The 20,651-nt window shown below is 33.9% G+C and overlaps 1 protein-coding gene across 2 annotated transcripts in view; it reads left to right on the plus strand.

Moving 5' to 3' along the window:
* The window catches only part of LOC149570157 (melanoma-associated antigen G1-like protein), a 105,322-nt gene extending 86,190 nt beyond the window's left edge, over positions 1 to 19,132 (plus strand). For both annotated transcript variants that reach the window (XM_089822817.1, XM_089822816.1), the window contains one exon: positions 18,835 to 19,132. In XM_089822817.1, the coding sequence (XP_089678943.1) occupies positions 18,835 to 18,885 (51 nt within the window). In that variant the 3' untranslated portion in view covers positions 18,886 to 19,132. The remainder of the gene's footprint in view (positions 1 to 18,834) is intronic.
* Positions 19,133 to 20,651: the final 1,519 nt, after the last annotated feature.

Genomic DNA, 20,651 nt, shown 5'->3' on the forward strand with positions numbered 1-20,651 from the left:
AAGATAATAAGAAAAAACATTATTTTTATTATTATGTTTATTATTTCTTTATTAACATCTGTATGTACATTTATAATGTGTGTATATTTTATGTATATTTATTTATTGTTATGCGGTAACATTTTTATTTTTTTATTGAGATTTTGATATTTAAAAAGATAATAAGAAAAAATATTATTTTCATTATTATGTTTATTATTTCTTTATCATTATCTGTATGTACATTTATAATGTGTGTATATTTATTTATTCACTATCAGTAAAATAATAATATTTACTATCAGTAACATAATAATATTTACTATCAGTAAAATAATAATATTTTGTATGTTTTTTTATAATTATTAATTAATTTATTATTATAATACCTTTTTATTATTTTTAATTCTGTAATATTTAAAGTTTTATTTTATTAGAAAAGGTTAAATAGAAAGATTGTTATTCTTTTATTTTAATTTTCTTTATTAGCAAAGAAAAGTGAAAAAATTATTATACTCAATAATTGTCTCCACAAAGTTGCACACCCTCCCATAGCTAGGAATGAGGGTCATATATTTATATTCTTTAAAAATTATAAAGGCCAAATTATTGTCAATTTTTTTTTCAATGTTTTTGCCTTGTCGAACTTTTTCCAAACTTCATAGTTGTCAAACTCAAACTTGAACTCGAACCTTGTGACTAGACAACTACTGAGATGTCGACAGTTCTCTTTACAATAAGTTTTACTTGGAGCCTTTGTGGCATGCAATCTCTTTAGGACAGGCTAGTGCTCAAGCAACCGAGATTTGCATTTTAGGGCTAAAAGGTGACCCCCTAAAGAATTTGCTAGACTCCTCCTGGCTATGTATACAGTCTTATCCATTTACTTTCTTATTGTAGTGCAGGGGCCATTGCATCTGTAGCCTCTTTTCATAGGTAGCAAACAGGCATACTATGGACTCATGATTTACATCTTTGGCTATTAGCATAATTATAGTGGACACAATTTAAGTCATAATTAATAAATGTTATGGAATATTGATGGAAAATATTGAGCCGGATCTAAGGTTAATGGCTAGCATAAATGGATGAAATTAAATTATTCGAGAATAATTTTCTGAGACATTCCATAGCCAATATTCCAATTAGTGAACTCCATTCATGGTTTCCATGAGCTAGGATTAGTACTTGCTTCCCACTAGTTACTTAACATTCATCTCCTTTATTTGCAACATTAGCAGTCAAACTTATATTTTCCATTAGAGTTATTCATTATTGACCATAAATCCCTTTTCTGACATTGTAGAGTGTTTTTGAATTGGGTATCTAATGCCTTTTGCTTTTCTACTAGTCGTTCATTTGAAAAATTCTCGATATACTCCTATACACCAATTTCCTTAAGGATTTTGTGAGCTTAAGGACTTTGATCTTTACCTAAAACCAATGGCCCAAATTAGTTTCTCTTTTAGATCAACAATTTTAGGTCATCAGTGGACTACTAAAAGTGCTCACTACTTGATCAGCTATTCAACTGGAATTAATTTAAATCTAACATGTTTTCCCTGAAATATTGTCGTATTCCCTTTTTGAAATAGGATTTTATGATAAATAATAATAAAAAGTTAAAATATACAAATGAATGATGATAAATATATTATAATTATAAGACAACTGAATGTCTCAATTTTCATGAGGTCTTTGAGAGAGACAAAATTGAGATGATAATTGTAAAGATTTAGGAAGATCATTATATTAACCATGATCTCTAGTGGAACAAAGACATTTATGTTAATATCATTACTGCGTTTCTAAAGGATCGATCATATACTAAATTGATCATACACCAGTAGGAAGATTAATCACATGTTAGCCAAGGATGTTGCAAGATGTCGAGCCTCAAGAGAAGTTGACTAACAATATCACTGTCCAAAGGGAATGACATTGTGATATTAATAAAAACAGCAAGCCAATACTATTAATATCATTGCATATCCAAATCGGTCAAGAAAGTATAATATTGGTAAAGGCAGTGATAGATAGATCAAGCCATGACAGTTTTGGACATATACAATTATAGATGTTAATTTGGAAGTATTGTCAAGGCAGTGGAATAAGTCGAAATCCTATGATGGGTTCAAGAAGTCAAACTAGTTGATAGTTTACAAAGATGTCAACACAATGTGATATCATATTATCAACAAGGAAAAATAAGATTTCCTTATGCTAATTACCAACACTTACACAAGTATAACAATCGATCTTGAATGGTCACTGACAGAGTTGTTATGATAGCTGCGATTACAATATCAAGTGATGTGATCCAAACTATTAAGTCAACAAGGAACAAGGTGCTACACAACTCATTGGATGGAAAATGACATCGATCCATGTTTTAAGAGAAAGTGATTAATAAACAACAATATGATAGGGTCGACAATGATAGGTCAAATACGCAGCAACAATCTAATGTAGTCAGCAAAGGCAATAAGTAATGTAAGTTAGTAAATTATCAAATAATTTGATTTGTATTGTTAGTTTGCAACTTTGCAGTCAATGACTGGTGACTAAGTATGTAGGAATATTTCTGTAAGTAATGAAGCAAATATGCATTGATAATGGGAAAACAACGATTGGATTAGAGAAGGCAGCTTTTAGACAAATATGATTTTAATAAAACAACAAATAATAATTAATTGTGGAAAGGTGTGATGAAGTGAAAGTTATGTCACTTCACCATCTAGGACTGCAATCTAAGTCACAGGGTTCGCCAGATTTCAACCATGAAGTTCGAAATTTGGCAAACTTCAAAACTCTGCTAAAAAATCTCTAAAATCCGTCACAAAATTCGAGAGGAGATACAAATTATTTAAATATAATATATTAAAAATCATTTTCGTAGGGCCCTTTCATGTCAAGCAGTGATGAAATGTTCATCGGCGAATACAACAGGTTTCAATGTTGAACGGCACAATGAGAATGACAGGAATGAGCATATCCACCACTGACCAGAATAATTATTTTGCAGCCCATTTCCATGTCGAATAAGTGTAAATTATAACCTGTAGAAGCTCAAACTCCATTCACAGAAATATTCAGGCATAAAACATTTGATTAATGATTTGGCTCCTTTTTGAAGTTTTTAATTCTGCTTGATAGATTAAATGATTGTCGGCTTCCCTTTGACTCTAAATTCAAAGTTCAAACATTTAGATTTAATTTAAATATTCAGTTTTAAATTTTAAATTTTTAAGTTTGTTTTAAAATAAAAATTTAGCATCTTGTTATTAAATCTTCTAATTTGTTTTGTAATATATTTTAGAATTTAATATATGACCTGAATTATAATATTGAGTATTTAAATATAAATTTATCTACCTTAATTATATTTTAAATTATTAAATTTTTTATTTGATTTATATTTTATTAAATATATTAAAGTTCGATATTTTAAATATTTAGATTATAATATATTTATATTAGTATAAAAAGTTCTAATATAACTCATATCGTATATTAGTATTATTTAAATTAAGTTTTCTAAATCTCATAATAGAAATATGTTTTAAAACTTATTCATATTATATAGAAATTTAACATAATATTTTTTATTTTTTAGATTTAATATTTATATTTAGAAAAAGCAGAAATTTATATAAGGCGAATTTGTTTTCGATTTTTTTTTGGCATCACTAAACTTTTTTCGAATTTCATTGCCGAACTCGAATTTGAATTCAAACCATGTGACATAGACTGCAATCGTTCAACCTTCTAAGGCATATAAGGGTGTCAAATTCATTCGTCAGAAGATCATTGAAGAGGTAGAAATAAATGCATACCAACAGAAGATATTATGTTTTCTCTAGTCGTCTGGAAATGCCATACCTATTGTTGTGATCAATGATTTATTTAGGGCTCTAACAAAGTTATACCACAATGGAGGGGAGATACAATACATGTGAGGAGGGTAGGTAGGTACGCATCCATCTAGGTTAAGTAGGAGGTCAATTGACAGATGTGCTTGTGTGCCCTTGAACTTCAGAGAGTTAAGCAAGAGGTAATATGGCGATTGTACTTTCTAAGCCCTAAACCTGTTGGATAGGCTCATAGACACCTTGCATGATCTCCCATGGTACTTCGTAATGGCAATGAATGGGTTTGGTTGAAACTACAAAGGCATTTATTGATATCTCAAAATGGCAGTTCAATATATACATTGTTAAATTTCATATGCGTGTGTGTGTGATACTAATTGGATTGAAGGTTCAATATTGATGTAGAGGGAAAGGTTTACACAAAATTTGGAGACAATCTAATGCCAAATGAGCATACTTCCCAACAAATGGCGACAAACTAAAACTCGATTTGGGTATTCAAAATCTACAAGACAACACCTAAGACACCTTGGGATTGATAAATTTGACATGAAAAGACCATACATGGCCACCAAGCACACCAATTATCATATAACATAGCTCTACCATCTTCCTGTAGCAAAGTGACAGGAAACGACATAGACAGGACAGTTTTAAGAAATCTGTTTGTTTGATCTGTGAAATCACAAAATGATTTTTTCTGGAAGGAATAAAAGTTGTTCAAAACATGATAAACTATCCACACCATACATAGCTGTTACAACTTACAACACATTCTTTAGTCTGCAGTTTTGGGAAACCGAAATCGGAACAGGCTATCCTTACAAAGTAGGCATAACTTACATTTCTCAATGAAAATAGTCTAGAGTTGAAGCAAAATAAAATAGATTCAATACTCTTTCCGACCATGTAACATTCATACTCCAATCCTTTGATACAAAAAAGTACAAATTGTTGAAACATACAAGAATCAGAATTCTACTAGTCTGAGACACAACTAGAACTGTCGCAACTTCTAACATGAAGCCAATGCAACAATGGTATATTTTTGCTGTCTTCACGTTTTTAGGACCGTAATACATCTAGGAACACAATTTATATGTATACAACCTTGAATCAAAATGATTTATAGTGTTCTACAAATGTTTTATTTGCTGCTGTTATGACTGTGACAGTCACCTTCATATGGACAGTTGTAAAAAGAGACTTGCTTATCTAACACAAAGCTTTTCTCAAGGTAAGATCATGCATTTAAGGCCCCCACTCAACCTTCTTGACGTTCCCAAACTAATGCCCTCAATATTCATTCACCATTCACACATGCAAGCGGAAAACCTTCTCTATTTTGACTGATACATATGAAATATCAGTTCTCTTTTATCTTAAAACCATTGTAACATCCTCCTCATGCCCTGATGTGCGGGACAATGAAAAACATATAAAAACAGACTAGAATACAAGATTTGGGCATTCCCCCATGCAAAATGCAAGTTCAACAGTTTACAGGCTCACGCCTCACCCTAGGTAGGGTTTTTAACCCTTCAACACAAAAATCATGATATATAACTCAAAACTTAATGAAATTGCGTGAGACCAATGCTGAAATAAAGTAGACGAGTAATATCAACCCCAATCACTCTGAAATCGTGGGGACGAAGAAAAATGAATCAAAATGAGCCATTATCAGACTTTTTACACTAAGAAAAAGAATGGAAACTAGAGAATTTTTATTGAAAGAACACATTTCATCTCTTGATCAGCCCGTACAAATGAAGCCCAAAGGGCTTATTTAAGTCAATAATGATTTAATGCAACTGATCTAAGCTCATGGGGTGACTTTTCAACTTCTTTTGCATGTTTTTTTCCCTCTTTTTTGCAAAAATATTGATTTTACAACTTTACCAATTTGTGCAACTTTTGTATTTTAAATCCCAAAGACATGCTACTTTGGAAAATGATTGGAAATGGTCTAAAATGATCTTACAAAACATTATTTAACTAAAACTAAGCAAAATTCCTCAAAGATCACTTATTTGCCTATATGAGGCTAATTTGCATATATAGCAACCTGCACCATAGTCCCTTGGGAAAAGAACTCAAGTTCTCACTGAGTTAAGACCTGCAACAGTATAACTATGTTTGAAGATATCTTCCTTAGTCACCCAAGTAGCACCCTCCATTGGTAGCACTTTCCATTTGACTAGGTGCTGGTAGTAGCTTCTCCTTCTTGTCTTACTAAGCTCTTTCCTGTCCAAAATGTACTCTTAATTCCAATGGCTAGGTGGGAAGTCTCTAATCGAATCTTCATTAGACGGTGCTGTTCTACCTGTATCTTCACCTGCAACCACAGCCCCTTTGAATGGCATTCTTCTTCCTGGTCGTCCAAAATTTTTTCACATGCTCTTTTGTCCCTGAAAACAGATTTAGTACTCTCTCCCTTCGTATCTTTTTGTGCCTTATTTTATTCAGTTGGATCTAAACCTCTATGTTCCAAAATTCAAAGTCTTCAACATATATCTTGGCAACCTCATAAATTGTCTTCATCATATATTGTAGCAACATATTCACCTGCATCAAACTCTTGTAAACCTTTGTACAACTCATTAGAAATAAAAATTCAACACCCTTATTAGTATACTTATCATATCCATCAACTTGTCCTTCCATAACACACGTAGTGGTAACATTCATAGTGTCATCCCTTCTGATTGATCCATTAACAACAATACCATCAAATACTTGGTCATTAACACCAATCACATCATGAATCCCAATATCAACATTCCTTTTCATTGGTTCATTAAGTAAACAAGTTTGTTCATCTTCAAACACAAGTGGATCATCATGCATTTGTAATGTACTTGGTTCAACGTGATGAATGCATTCAAACTATACCTTTGCCTCTTGTGTTGTTGTCTTTACCTGCTTCTTTCTTCTTTGGGTTATCCTCTGAATGGGCTATACTACCTTCTTCTTAGGTGTTAGGTGCCAAATCAATTTCTGCTCTTCAATTTTTCTTTCGAAGTCATCAAGTTTCCTTCTTATTTCGGCTAACTCTTTCATATTCCAAGTATTATTTCTCCTTCTCTTCTCTCTCCCTCTCTTTTTCTTCTTCTCTTCACCTCTCTTCCTCTTCTTTTCTTTTCCTCTTCTCCTCTTTCCTCTTTGTCTCTTCTTGTTTCTTCTTCCATGAACTCTCACCTTGCAAATAGTCCCTCAAAAGGTACATTTCTTCAATCAAGTCTCTGTACGCCCGCCTCATCTTTTCGTTGCCTCATGTAGGTCTCTCCTCTCTGCCTAGTCTTCTAGCAACAAGGTACTTGCACAAACACAATGCACAAATACCAAAACTCTCCTTTGCCCAGACCTTCTGAGCTTTAATACCAATCTACAAATACCAAAAATTCAAATGCACAAATACTAAAATGCTATATATTGTTTTGATTTAAGCTCACAATAGAATGTGTTCCTAGATGTGTTAGGGTCCTAAAGTCATAACACAAAAAAATATACCATTGTTCCTTTGGGTTCATGCTAGAAGTTGCGACTGTCCTAGTTGTGTCTCTGACAGTACAATTCTGATTTCCATATATGTTTCAGCACTTTGTACTCTTTTGTAGGGAGGGATTGGGTATGAATGTCACATGGTCGGAAAGAGTATTGAATCTACTTTTGTGACTTATTTACGTATGGCTGACTAAGGACTTGCCAATTGGTGTGTGGGTAGTTTATCATATTTTGAACAACTTTCATTCCTTGTAGAAAAAATCATTTTGTAATTTGAGGTATCAAACAAACCGTTTTCTAAAAACTAGCATGTCTATGGGGTTACCATCAGTGTAGCTACAAGAAGATGGTAGAACTATGTTATATGATTATTTGTGTGCTTGGTGACCATGTATGGCCTTTTCATGTCAAATTTTATCATTCCCAAGGTGTCTTAGGTGCTGTCTTGTAGATTTTGAATACCCAAATCAAGTTTTGGTTTGTGGCCATTTGTTGGGAAGTATTCCCATTTGGCATTAGATTGTTTCCAAGTTTTGTGTAAACCTTTTCCTCTACATCAAAGAGATACAAATTCAGAAAAACACGTCGACCGTTTGCTTCTTAGATTCTAGTTCCAATTTGTGACCTATGTAATGTCCCTTTGTCACAGATGGCCCAAAACAAAACTTGAAGCAAGCTTGGAGGAGAGTGTATGGCATCTACTGTGAATGGGAGATGAGCAACCCCTACAAACATTGGCATACAGAGCTTGTACGAAATTTTAGTAGCCGTACGATAGACCCACGAAGGGCTGATAACATATGGTAGGCCAAGGATGCATGGTGGGACCGTACAGAGTCAAGTAGCCTTACGTTGCTGGATTGAGTAGTGGGGAATGGAGTTGCTGTACAATGGAGGTGGAGGGAAATATGACGTACGGTTATGGTTGGGTGGAAGCAAGATAGAGTCTCAACCTCCCTTTGCATCTTTCAACGTGTAGTCTGTATGGTGGGACTTTGCGATGGAATATAGTTGGTTGTACGGTCCTTTGCCCAACTCAGAGTACTCTATGGTCTCGAAATGTTCCTTCCTCAATTGCCAAGTCCCTCGATTTGAATACAAGTACCAACTCAAAACAATAATTCAGAGCACTAAAATGCAAGATTGGAGATTTGCATATGCACAAGGAAATTGAATTTATTATTGATAACTTCAATTTGCACAATGATGCTGCTTCATGTTTTCCAAATTGAAGCAAGCAATACAAAGCAAAATAGGGCGAGGGATGAATCCCACCGAAACTATGATCAACCAAATAGAGAAGATCTTTCAGTTCTGATATTGCAAAAACAGTGCAAAACTCCAAGTGGAGTTCATAGTACATTAAAATAATTCAAGTCACATACCAAAAAGTTAAAACATCCTACACACCGACCATAAATACCCATTGGAGGAAAATTTCAAAGGTGCCCAACAAGTGCAGACATGGCAACAAACACCTATGACTAAAAAGTTAAATATCGACGCAAGATATACATAAATCAATTAGGACTGCAAAATACAAATATATTTATTTATTTTATTTAATGACAGGGAGATTACAATCCCCTTGTCTTGGAGATTGCTTGTCCTCAAGCAATCACAAATTGGGTGTCCTAGAATCTATTTAAGAGGTCAAGAGGGTGCCTGTCGTACAGGTGTAGATGCATACAGTTCAATGGTGGAAGGTGTATGGTGACATGAGCAAGTTGTACAATGATTGGTTAGGTTGTGTGGTGTGGAGTAAAGGAGGATGCACGATGGAGAGAGCGAGTTGTACGATGTGGAGGAAGAGAAGGCTGTACAGAGTAGTCACGTGGGTCTGTTGAACTAGCCAAGGTATACAGTGGGTGACGTGGAGCGAATGGAGTAGGGTTGTAGCAGAGAAGGGAGCACATATGACTACTATAGGGATAATGTACTATGCACATAGGGTGTGGGCTGGTCTGGATAGTAGAGGGATGTCTATGAATAGAAGATGTTGTATGGGGAATGATAGGGTCGAGAAGAGGCAAGTATGGAGTGTACAAAAACCTTAACTTCAGCATTGTCTTATGATGACATGTATGGCAATGAAATAGAGAATTAAGAATGATATTGTACAATATAGAGTAATGCCAGTAACCAATGACAATATCGATGATCGCTCAAACAAACATTGATAGCACTTTGGATTTGTCGGATCTAAAACAAAGAAATACAAGTAGAGTAGAGTGAGGGATGAACCCCACTAAAATTGCGAAGCCAAGTAAAGAAGGTCTTTCACTTCCGAAATGGCCAGAAAAGCAGAACTTACTAGAATTCGCAAAACAATAAAATAAATTAAGTCGCCTACCTAAAACATCCTACACACCACTCATAAATACCCCATCGAAGAAAATTTCTAGAGGTGCACAAGAAGTGCCTGCACAATGACAAACACCTAACAAAAATAAAAGATGGGCCCGAGATATACCTAAATTAATCGGGACCCCAAATACAAAATGTTATTTATTCATTTTATTTGATAACATGAACATTACAATCCTTTTGTTTGCTTGTCCTCAAGCAATAGAAAACCCTTGTGTGATCAACTTATTCAGTTTGGAGCTAGGTACTAAGTGGATTTTATTGTCATAGTAAATGATATTGTCAATCACTTTGTATCTATCATCCTGTATATAGCCATCCATCAATTGACATGTAAATGTGTTTATGGAGTACTCAACCAACATATGAGCCCTGTAATCAATCAAAGACTGAAGTAAGGGTTAAAGTTAGATGCCTCGGGTAAAGTGTTGATTGTCACGTTTTTATTCACCTTTGTAGTGTTAACGTTATATGCTCGATTCATATTTTGTCTATAAATTGCCTCCATCTTCTTGATTGTAACTTCCCTTAGTCCTCTGTTGGACATCCCTCTTAGCAGCACCTTCTTGTCATCCGCCTCAAATGAAAATTCCATCCTCTTGAAATTTTGTCTATACTGATCAAGAGTCTCCATCCAATGGATGCCCAAGATGAAATGTGTGTCATCCAGATCTATGACAAAGAAATCATGCGTCACAATATAGTTTTTCATGGTAATGCTTAGTCGTGGATTCACTTGAGTGTCAGGTAGCAAAGTTCCTCTTGCCACCTTAACCTCAAATTCTCCATGCTCCACTATCTGTAAAGCCCTATTAGTGAGCAATGATGAATGGATGAAATTGAGTGTGGCACTACTATCAATCATGACGATGACCCACCCATTTTGAAGTGTCACGAACCCAAAATATACTACTTCCAGAAGTTGCAGAGTCTAGCAATGGAACCCCTTTTTTGCACGAGTGTGGCAATTCTCTTTGCCTGGATAGTTTCTTCACCTGGCAGTTTTGATACCCGACATTCTTCTTCATTGCTAGGCAACGCCTCAATGTAGTGAATTTTCATCTTTCCTAAACAATGGTGACTTGGTCCTCAAGGTTGCTTGCAAGAGAAGCAAAGCTTTTCCTCTAGAGATCTTGTTGAGAGTCCTTATCCATCGAAGGCTTTTTTTGTGTCAACTCCTTGTCTCGGTCCTATTGTGGGAAAGGTGGTGGAGTAGGTGTGTAATTCTTGGAAGAAGACGATGCAACCATGTTACACTTTTTTAATGGCTTCGTTGAGTGTGCATAGGTTGAACACTTTGATCCAACCTTTCAAAGTGAAAGGTTCCCTCAACCCATCCATGAACAGCATGACTCATTGTCTCTCCAAGATGTTTGTAACTAATGTAGATAACTTTTGAAACTCGGTGATGTAGCTGTCCGTTGAATTGGTTTGCTTTAGTTTTGCTAATTCTTTAAAATTAGGTTCTAGATCCTTTTTGTCAAAACGGTCTATGAGTCTCTTCGTGAATTCAACACAAGAGCTTACTTGGTCATGACTAAGAGTAATTTAGCCGTGATTTCACCATTGGTGTGCAACTTCTTCCAAGTAGAGTACAACAAATCTTATTGCTTCTTCTTTGGGCATTCAATTGAGCTGAAAATATGTGTTGGCCTTCAACACCCATGCCTGTGCCAAGACTAATCGCGATCCATCAAATGGTGATAAATTTACTTTGTCGATCTTCCTCTTGAGGTCACCATTAAAAGAAACACGATCACCATCATTGCAGTACCTTATTCTCAGATCAACTTAATCTCTGTAGGATATTTCCCCCTTCCATGTTCACGTTCCTCTAATCTTCCCGTAGTTGTTCTTTCATTTCCTGGAAGGTAGGGTCTCGTTCTTTGTGTAGTGTTTCAGTCCTTGGAGAGAAAGTTGGCATCAAGGGTTGCAAGTATGAGGGTTGATGATTTGTCCTTCCCGTAACTGAGTTGTTGCTATGTCCATTTTGTTCTTTGGGTATCTTGCCTTCAATCAATTTGTGTAACGTTTCCTCCATGAGTCATTGATTTGGGCTTGGGTTTGAGTGAGTTCTCTCAGGAAAGTCATGACTTTAGCAACAGGGTTTTGTTGTTCTCCCATTCTATTGACAAAATGATACCTCCTTCTCTGTTAGGTATAAACTTGCATTCACTACTTATAGGCTGGCAAAATCACCAACTCTGACACCATCGTAACGTATGGAACTTGAAAATCCCACAAACTCAGTGTATAGGTGAACCAATATGCAATACAGTGGGCCTTGATACACAATTGGAGGCCTTACGGTTTCTGCAAATCTGATTTATGGTATCAACAAGAGTGTCCCACAAAAAAGGGTTCTGTTGTACAGGGTTAGAGGCATACAATACCAATGGTAGAAAGCGTACGGTAACAAGAAATTTGTATGGTGATTGGTTTGGTCATACAGTGTGGAGAAAAGGAGGACGTACGACAAAGAAAGAGAGGGAACCGTACAATGCGGAGGAAGAGAGGGTTGTACGTGTTAGTGAAATAGGATTTGAACTTGTAATAGCACTTGTGGAATTTTATGCATTTTCCAAGTTACTATATTAATGAATATATATGTGAAATAATCTTTAACATATTAACTTACATTAGTTATAGTTATAACACAAGTAATATACCCTCAATATATTATAATTGTTATATAACAATATATATAATAAGATATATATATCACTCTTAATATAAGTTAATTATTCCATATATAATATTTGTCATATATTATATATCTCATATATATAATATAATTTATCCGACAAAATTATAACATTAACACTCCCTCTTAATGAAGAAGGATAAAACACATAGATATTACACCATAGGTAATATTTCAAAAATAATACATATAGGAAATCTTTGATTAGAAGAGTTCTAGAATATGATATCATGTAAGTATTGGCCTATCAGAATATCAACATATGATATTCACCAATTAATATTTGATATCATATTTGGTAACATGAGCATTGGCCTATTAGAATATCAATCAAATGATATTCACCAACTAAATGATATCCACCAAGTACTGAATGTGGTAATGGCCTATCAAAATATCAAGGCAAGATATACACCAAGTATCGAAAATATATCTATACAAGCAACTTGTAGATAATCAAATTAATGATATCAAACGGCTAGTTGTTGACTTATAAGATAAAGCCTTTACATGAAACAATTTCGCAAAAATGAATCATGCTACAAGTTATTGTAAGGACGTCACTTTACAACTACTTCTCCTAATACAAGTGATAATCATTTAGAAGTCGTCACTTCTTCATAATGTACACAGGGGATAGGCTCATACATGTATGACATCAAAAGTTCGCATGAAGTCTCCATGAATACTATCATGTGGTGTTGTCACAACATTCACCATAAAACATATTAGAGAATAAGGTTTCTCCCTCGTCGTTTGATATCAACTTTTTTGACCTCTTAGTACAAGGTTTTCTTCGATGAAGTGTCGGACTTCCTCTGAATCTGTTATTATCTTTCTAACCTCTTGGAAACAAGTCTTGTCATGCTTTCCTAGTTCAATGGGTATCCTGATAGCATAATGCCTTGCAACCTACATACCCGAGACTTTATCCCATGAATCATAGTCCTTTAGCTATTATAGTTTCTGACTAGTGTTGAATCCATCAACAAGGTCTACTCCTTCTGAACCAATATCATCAAAAGTTTGATTTAAGCAATTTTATTTTTTGCTCCATCTCTTTCTCCAAGGTTGCCTCTAATGAACTGTCAGACTCCCTTTCATAATTTCAATCATCAAGGATATTTGCTTCAAGAAACTCACATTATCCAACCTAATCATCAGATGATTCATGAATCCTAAATCACAGCTTCTTTGAAGCTACTATCATAAGATTGAGTTTGCACAATATTTGGTAGCATGCCTAATGTATCAATCTTCTTTTCCTGCAAGAACATCCTCAGAGACAAAGGAAAAGATCAAGGCAAATATCTCTTTATAGTAATTATAGAAATACAAAATAAGAGAGAGACTACAATGAGTAGATACATGCAATACCTAAGGATAATAAATCCTTATCTGCAATAATAATATAAGTTGCTCCAATGAAGGTCCATATGCATCAAATCAGGAAATGCCTCCATGTAAGAATTTTTCAAACAATTTGAGTACGTCTTTTCTGCTCCCATATAAGGACTGTTCAAATGGGAATAGAACATTCGTTATCATTAATAGAATATTGGTTATCATTCCCCCTTACAATGTTGGATTCCCACTTTTATATTATTGAACATATAAGTATGATCAAAATCACCAAAGTTTGACTGAATCATATAATATATCTACTCCCTCTTTTTCTTCTACCCCATCCACGTGGGTAATCTTAATGGACGGAGGATAGGTACTATACACAACCTATCAATCTCCCTTATACTCCACGTCATGCTAATGTGGGTAAGGGTGACTTCCATTGCAGATTCTATGGGGGTGGCCCTTTTTGCTGTCATCAAGTAAAAAAAATGTTTCGTACAACAGTCAGGATACGCTATGAAGCAGCACAGATTCCTCCAATAGCATTGGTCTACATCTTGACTATTTTGTCATTCCCTCATTCCCCTTTCAATCATGGTAATACAGAATATGTAACATCTCAGCAACCTTGTGAATACACTATTTGTTCACCTTACACATCTTTGTACAGTTAGCTAATATTCATGCAACCACTCATGATTTCTGCAAGGACAATTCAAAATCCCTTAAAATGATGATATCTTCACCTTTGATAATTTTAAACTAATAGTCATGATAGTCACAGGTTCTTCAACTCAACACACGCATGAAAGCTCATAACATCTACCCACAACTTGTATGCTTGCTACATTCTCCCAAATACAAAATATCTTTCACAATGATAGTGTTTCAACATCAGTAAAGAATTTGCATCTTACATGTTTGTAAATTTCTCTACCCCACAATGAGTGAACTAGTCATGGATATTGTTCTCCATCCAAACAGAGCCCAATATTATTCATATTCATGGACGATATCTATGACTAGTATTAATGACATCCACCAAGTATTAATAATAAGCAGTGTAAGAGGAGTATATATATAGTTATATATGAATGCCAATTATATATGAATGCCAGTGTTTCGTGAGGAACCATGGCACCATGTGGTTCAAGCATGATCTCATTGATGCACAATTCTTTGGCCAACTAAAAGTACAAACACTCAAAAGGATTCACAATTCTTTGTATTTCTTCACCCCAACCTTGGGTATAATGGTTGCTTTCCTTCTAAATTTAAGCATTGAGCTGAAGAATGACTTCATCACCTTTTAACGTGAAAGTCGTGATTTTCAAATTTAAAATCAATAAAAATCGATTCTATCGTACTGACTGCAAAATAATATTAAGGTTGTGCCCCTGAAACATTAAATTGATATCCTTACTAAATCATCCATCGATACATCATTACTGATGTGTCATAAAACCTTTCCATCAGAATGTCAGAGCGTAATTTTGTTGTAGGCATATTGTCATGATCCCTAGATGTCGTATGAATTACAAATTTTGGTAGTACTGTAATATATAAGTATCGAACATTTCAGAAATGTACAAGTTGCTACTTTGTTCAAATTTTGATATAATGCTCACTATTCCAATAGCATGTTGATCGATGCTTCTATCCATCTTTCAATCTATTCATATAATGGATATATACTACGTGGCTCCTCATCTCCCTACGGAGGAGATATACTACTCTGCTGCATTCTGAGCTATTTTGCCATATTTCTTAAAGGGTCATCGACGTTTTAAATCATTGCTGAGCGTTATAAAGTTGAAAGTATCTATTCATCGAAAAATAGAATAACAACATGATACAAATAACTAGCTCCTTAGAATGATTTTATACCCTCATGGAATCCACATCACCAGTCAGCGGAGATGTGTTTCTCATCTTTTGTGCAACCTTTTGTGAATGGAAGCTTGATTATTGTCTCACTTGACTTGCACCAATGCAACTAATGGCATTGTGAATTTTGATTCGCGATTTATTTTGAATGCTTGAGGATTGGGTCAAATCTTGCACAGGGGTTGGGATAGAAGATCTAATCACTGTTGTAGTCACACTTCAATGGGATCCCCATATTTTCCAGTGATAGTGAACCCACATCCTGGTACATAATTGTGGAATGACGCCCCCGTATTCAACTATGCATTGACACACTCTGTCTGAATGTTGATTGTACATTGGCCTAGTTTCACTTGCTTGCTAGTTTTCCTTTACTTTCAAGCACCAAAAATTGCAGACGCTCAATTTGGTGTTACAGTCATTTGTGTTGATTATTCCCTGAACCTCATATATAATGATCTTTGCATGAATATTGGTCTTTCCAGTCTTAAAGTCTCTTATCCCAAGAGTTCGAACCTGCTCTGATACCATGTTAGTGAAATAGGATTTGAACTTGTAATAGCACTTGTGGAATTTTATGTGTTTTCCAAGTTACTATATTGATGAATATATATGTGAAATAAAGAGGCATGTCTCTTGAAGAGACATGTCTCTTTAACATATTAACTTACATTAGTTATAGTTATAACTCAATTAATATACCCTCAATATATTATAATCGTTATATATATATATATATAACTCTTAATATAAGTTAATTATTCCATATATTATATTTGTCATATATTATATATATCATATATATAATATAATTTATCCGACAAAATTATAACATTAACAGTACAAAGTAGTCACGCGGGTCTATTGAACTAGCCAAGGTGTACAATGGGTGATGTCATGTGAATGGAGCAGGGGTGTGGTAGAGAAAGGACATACGACTACTATAGGGAAAACGTACAATGTTCAGAGGGTGTGGGCGGGTTTGGACGACAGAGGGGTGTCTATGAATGGAGGATGTCGTATAGGGAACAATAGGGTCGAATGGAGGGGAGTATGGAGCACAAAAACCCTAACTTCAGCGTTGTCTTCCGACAATGTGTTGTATGGCAATGAAATATGGAATTAACAATGATATTGCACAACATAGATTAATGCCAATAATTGATGACAATATCGATGATCGTATAATCAAACAATGATAGCACTTCAGATTTACCAGGTCTAAATCAAAGAAATACAAGCCGAGTAAGTGGAGGGATGAATCCTCCAAAACTGTGAAGCCAAGTAGGTAAGGACATTCACTTCTGAAATGGCTAGAAAAGCAGAATTGCCACTGGAATTTGCTAAACAATAAAATAAATCAAGTTGGATACTAAAAGCATCCTACACGTCGGTCATAAATACCCCTCGGAGGAAAATTTGAAAGGTGCACAACAAGTACTGACACGATGAAAAACCCCTGTGACCAAAAAATAAAACATGGGCCCAAGATATACATAAATCAATCAAGACCTCAAATACAAAATATTATTGTTTCATTTTATTTAATAATAAGGACATTACATATAAGCAAAGAGAAAAGTCAATAATATGTAGAAGCACCCTATTCTCGTAACTCCATTGTCATGATTAAATTAGCAGGTTCATCTTGGTGTTTTTATGCATCTACAAGATCCTTGGGTAGATTCCTTTGCTGGATTTAATTAAGAACAATATCATATTGAAAAGAAAAGTTACTCGTAAATAGTCATTTCCATTTCAGCAGTATTGTTCAATACCAAGATAAGATGCATTTCTAAAATAATCTTTTAATCTCTAATAATGCTTTCACCTCTTTCTTAAAATTTGCCTCATGAAGCACCATAAAATTTTAGCTTTGGAAAAAGGTAATGTTGAAACTTAAGAGTTCTTTATTATGTATTTTTCCTGTTAAATTGCATGGTGGATCATGCAATTTTACATCAGAATGTTTCCAAGATTACAGCCTTCTGTGCTCTATTGTTGATAGATGTATTGCTTAGGAGGATGCTTTATTTATTGAAATATTTTAAAAATTAATTTCAACCAAATGTTTTCCCCTCCAAGCCGATGTGGACTTTGATAAAACCAGCATTGTTGCAAACTTGAAGCAATTATGGGAAAACTGAGGTTGGTGCCAAATTTTACTTTGGAATTATTGTTGGATATTGATGTGAGAGAGTGGCATGGATAAATAAGTTGGGGCAGATGACTACATTAATGCCACTTGGGACTTTATTATTGAAACTCAGTTTGTATGAAATTCAGGTTAAAGTATTTCATGTCCATAGGTCATGTCTGCCACAGGTCTATTCTCTCACCATTAGAGTTTTTCATCTTGAAATTCTTCAAGAGCTTCAGCACCAAAGCTAGAAAAATGATGTCATCAAAGGCACTTCAATATATAAAGCTGAAAAAGTAACCATGAACAGCATGCTTCATGCCTTCTATTCTTATACTCTTAGACAACACAAACATGTATCCATCTATTATGTTAACCAATTTAAAAAGTGAAATGCAAATATCACAATGGACATGTGGATTTAGAAATGTCATCATATTTCATAGTATACCTCAGGCTTATAACTTTCTTAAGGAAAACCTTTTGTCTTTTTTAATTTTGAGGTGAAACTAAATACTAGTGTGGAGATCAAAAGAAATGGATTCCAAAGAGGACTAAAGGTTGTGTGAGTGTGACTGAGGTAAGTAACCTATAATCACCTTAATAATTCTTTGTTGCAGTTAGCTCCATCATTTGTTAGTCAATGCATTTCTGGGGAACTCCATATTTAGAATAGATAAATTCAATTCTTTTTGGCATTTATGTATGCAAGACATGGAAGTATAGATAAAATGAGTAATTGACTGTAGTTTATTGTACTGCATGTGAAAGATGGTTTTCAGGATAGAATAACAGAATTTTGTAAAGTTACGAGAAGCAGTGGTACGAAACATTTTTTCTTCTGTTATACTTTTAGAAATTGAAAACTAATAGGTGTGGATGGTTGTCTGGCTACATATGGGCTGAATATCCTCCTGGCATGGTTTTGACAAATATGGCCTGACAACATTAGCTTTAGTTAAAGATACAAAATATCTTCAGTGCATAAATTTCCATTAAGATAGTCTGACAGTACAAGTACATTTCAGGTCACTAAGAAGGATATTACTACCACGGAGGCTTTTGAAGAAGGAACATGACACCTTTTAGGCGAACAAAATGGAGATCTCAATTTTTATAGGATTTTAAGTTTTTCCTTGACAAATTTGGGTCAGATTGTCATAAAGAGTACTTGTTTGTATTGATATTTTAAGATATTTGGTAATTATTATATTGGAAGTGTTGGAAAAATTGCAAGTGAAGATGTATTTCTTTCTCATATCATGCACTCACAAACAACTGTCATTAAATTTATTGAAATGTATGATATATCCTTCCATGACTGTATTCTGCGTCTTGTGCATCTTATTGTTTGACCTTGTTGCAATGGAATTTAATTAGAATTAAACCAGCATTTGCACCTAAAAAAAGGTGCAATAGTTATATGCCATAGAGATATATACTACTCACAATCAATATAGTTATTCAGTCTTTCGACTAGTGTCTAAATTTTTGGTTGTTTTGGTATTTTTCTCCTTTTTATATTAAATAGTGTAAATATCAGCACATGTACATATTTTATTAACAACTATTGCGAGTTAAAATTATATTCAAAGTGATAATAAAATTCAAATTTGACCATAAATTGTATTTATTAATAATTACTAATTGTTAAAATTATATTGGAAATAATAAAATTCATTTGTTTTAAATTTGGTCATAAATTTTACTTCATTCTTCATAATGTTATTCTCGTGTTTTTAAAAATTGTTAAAACTATATTAGAAATAAATTGTATTTATTAATAACTACTAATTGTTAAAACTATATTATAAATAATGAATTGTTAAAGCTATATTAGAAACAAATTGTATTTATTAATAACTACTAATTGTTAAAACTATATTATAAATAATAAAATTCATGTGTTTTTAAATTTTACTTCATTCTTTATAATATTATTCTAAATTTTTTAATATTTTATTTTATTATTAGAAATTAATTATGGAAGTCAACAAGCAATGGTTAGATTTTTTAAATCTAGCAAAGTGGTAAACAAGTCAACTATCAAAATAAATTTTTTGAAGAGTGATTGTAATGCTAAATGTAATGAAATTTGCCATTAACGTCTTACTTCTCATTTACAAAATATAAATTTTATATGTTGTATTTAATAATATACTCAAGTGGGCATCGCAATTACGACACCAACGTTAGCATTGTGACGACGTCATGGATAATTGTTAAAAAAAAGGAAATTATAACAAATTACACCGCTGTCACAATTGTCATTGCAATTTGACCTCAAATGTTGTGTTTATTCTATCTAGACCTATCAGAAGAGACATGTATGTTTGCACAACAAGATGTTTGGTTATGGCACAAAATATATTGTCATGTGAATTTCGACAATTTGGTGAATATCAATAAGATGAAGAATGTAAGAGGATTGCTTAAACTAAAGAAGCCTGATAATGCTATGTGTAAACATTGTCAGTTAGGAAAGATGACCAAGTCTAGTTTTAAGAGTAAAGCATATATTGCCAGCGATATTTTGGAATTGGTTCATACTGACCTATGTGGACCCATTGGTGTTAAAAGTTATTGTGGAGATCATTCTATTTGTGGATGATTGCTCTAGAATGATGACCGTGATGTTTCTTAAAGTTGAATTTGATGCTTTTTAGTTATTCAAGTGGTATTTAGCCAAAGTTGAAAAACAAATAAGGAAGAGTCTGAAGTGTTTGAGATCTGACAGAGGTTGGGAATTCATTTCACATGAGTTCAATACATTTTGTATTGATGGAGGAATCAAAAGACAAATGTCAGCACCAAGGACCCCTTCTTAGAATGTGATAGCTAAAAG

Source organism: Cupressus sempervirens, chromosome 3 (genome assembly GCF_028749045.1).
Source record: "Cupressus sempervirens isolate cs-2001-9-10 chromosome 3, ASM2874904v1, whole genome shotgun sequence".
Classification (NCBI taxonomy): domain Eukaryota; kingdom Viridiplantae; phylum Streptophyta; class Pinopsida; order Cupressales; family Cupressaceae; genus Cupressus; species Cupressus sempervirens.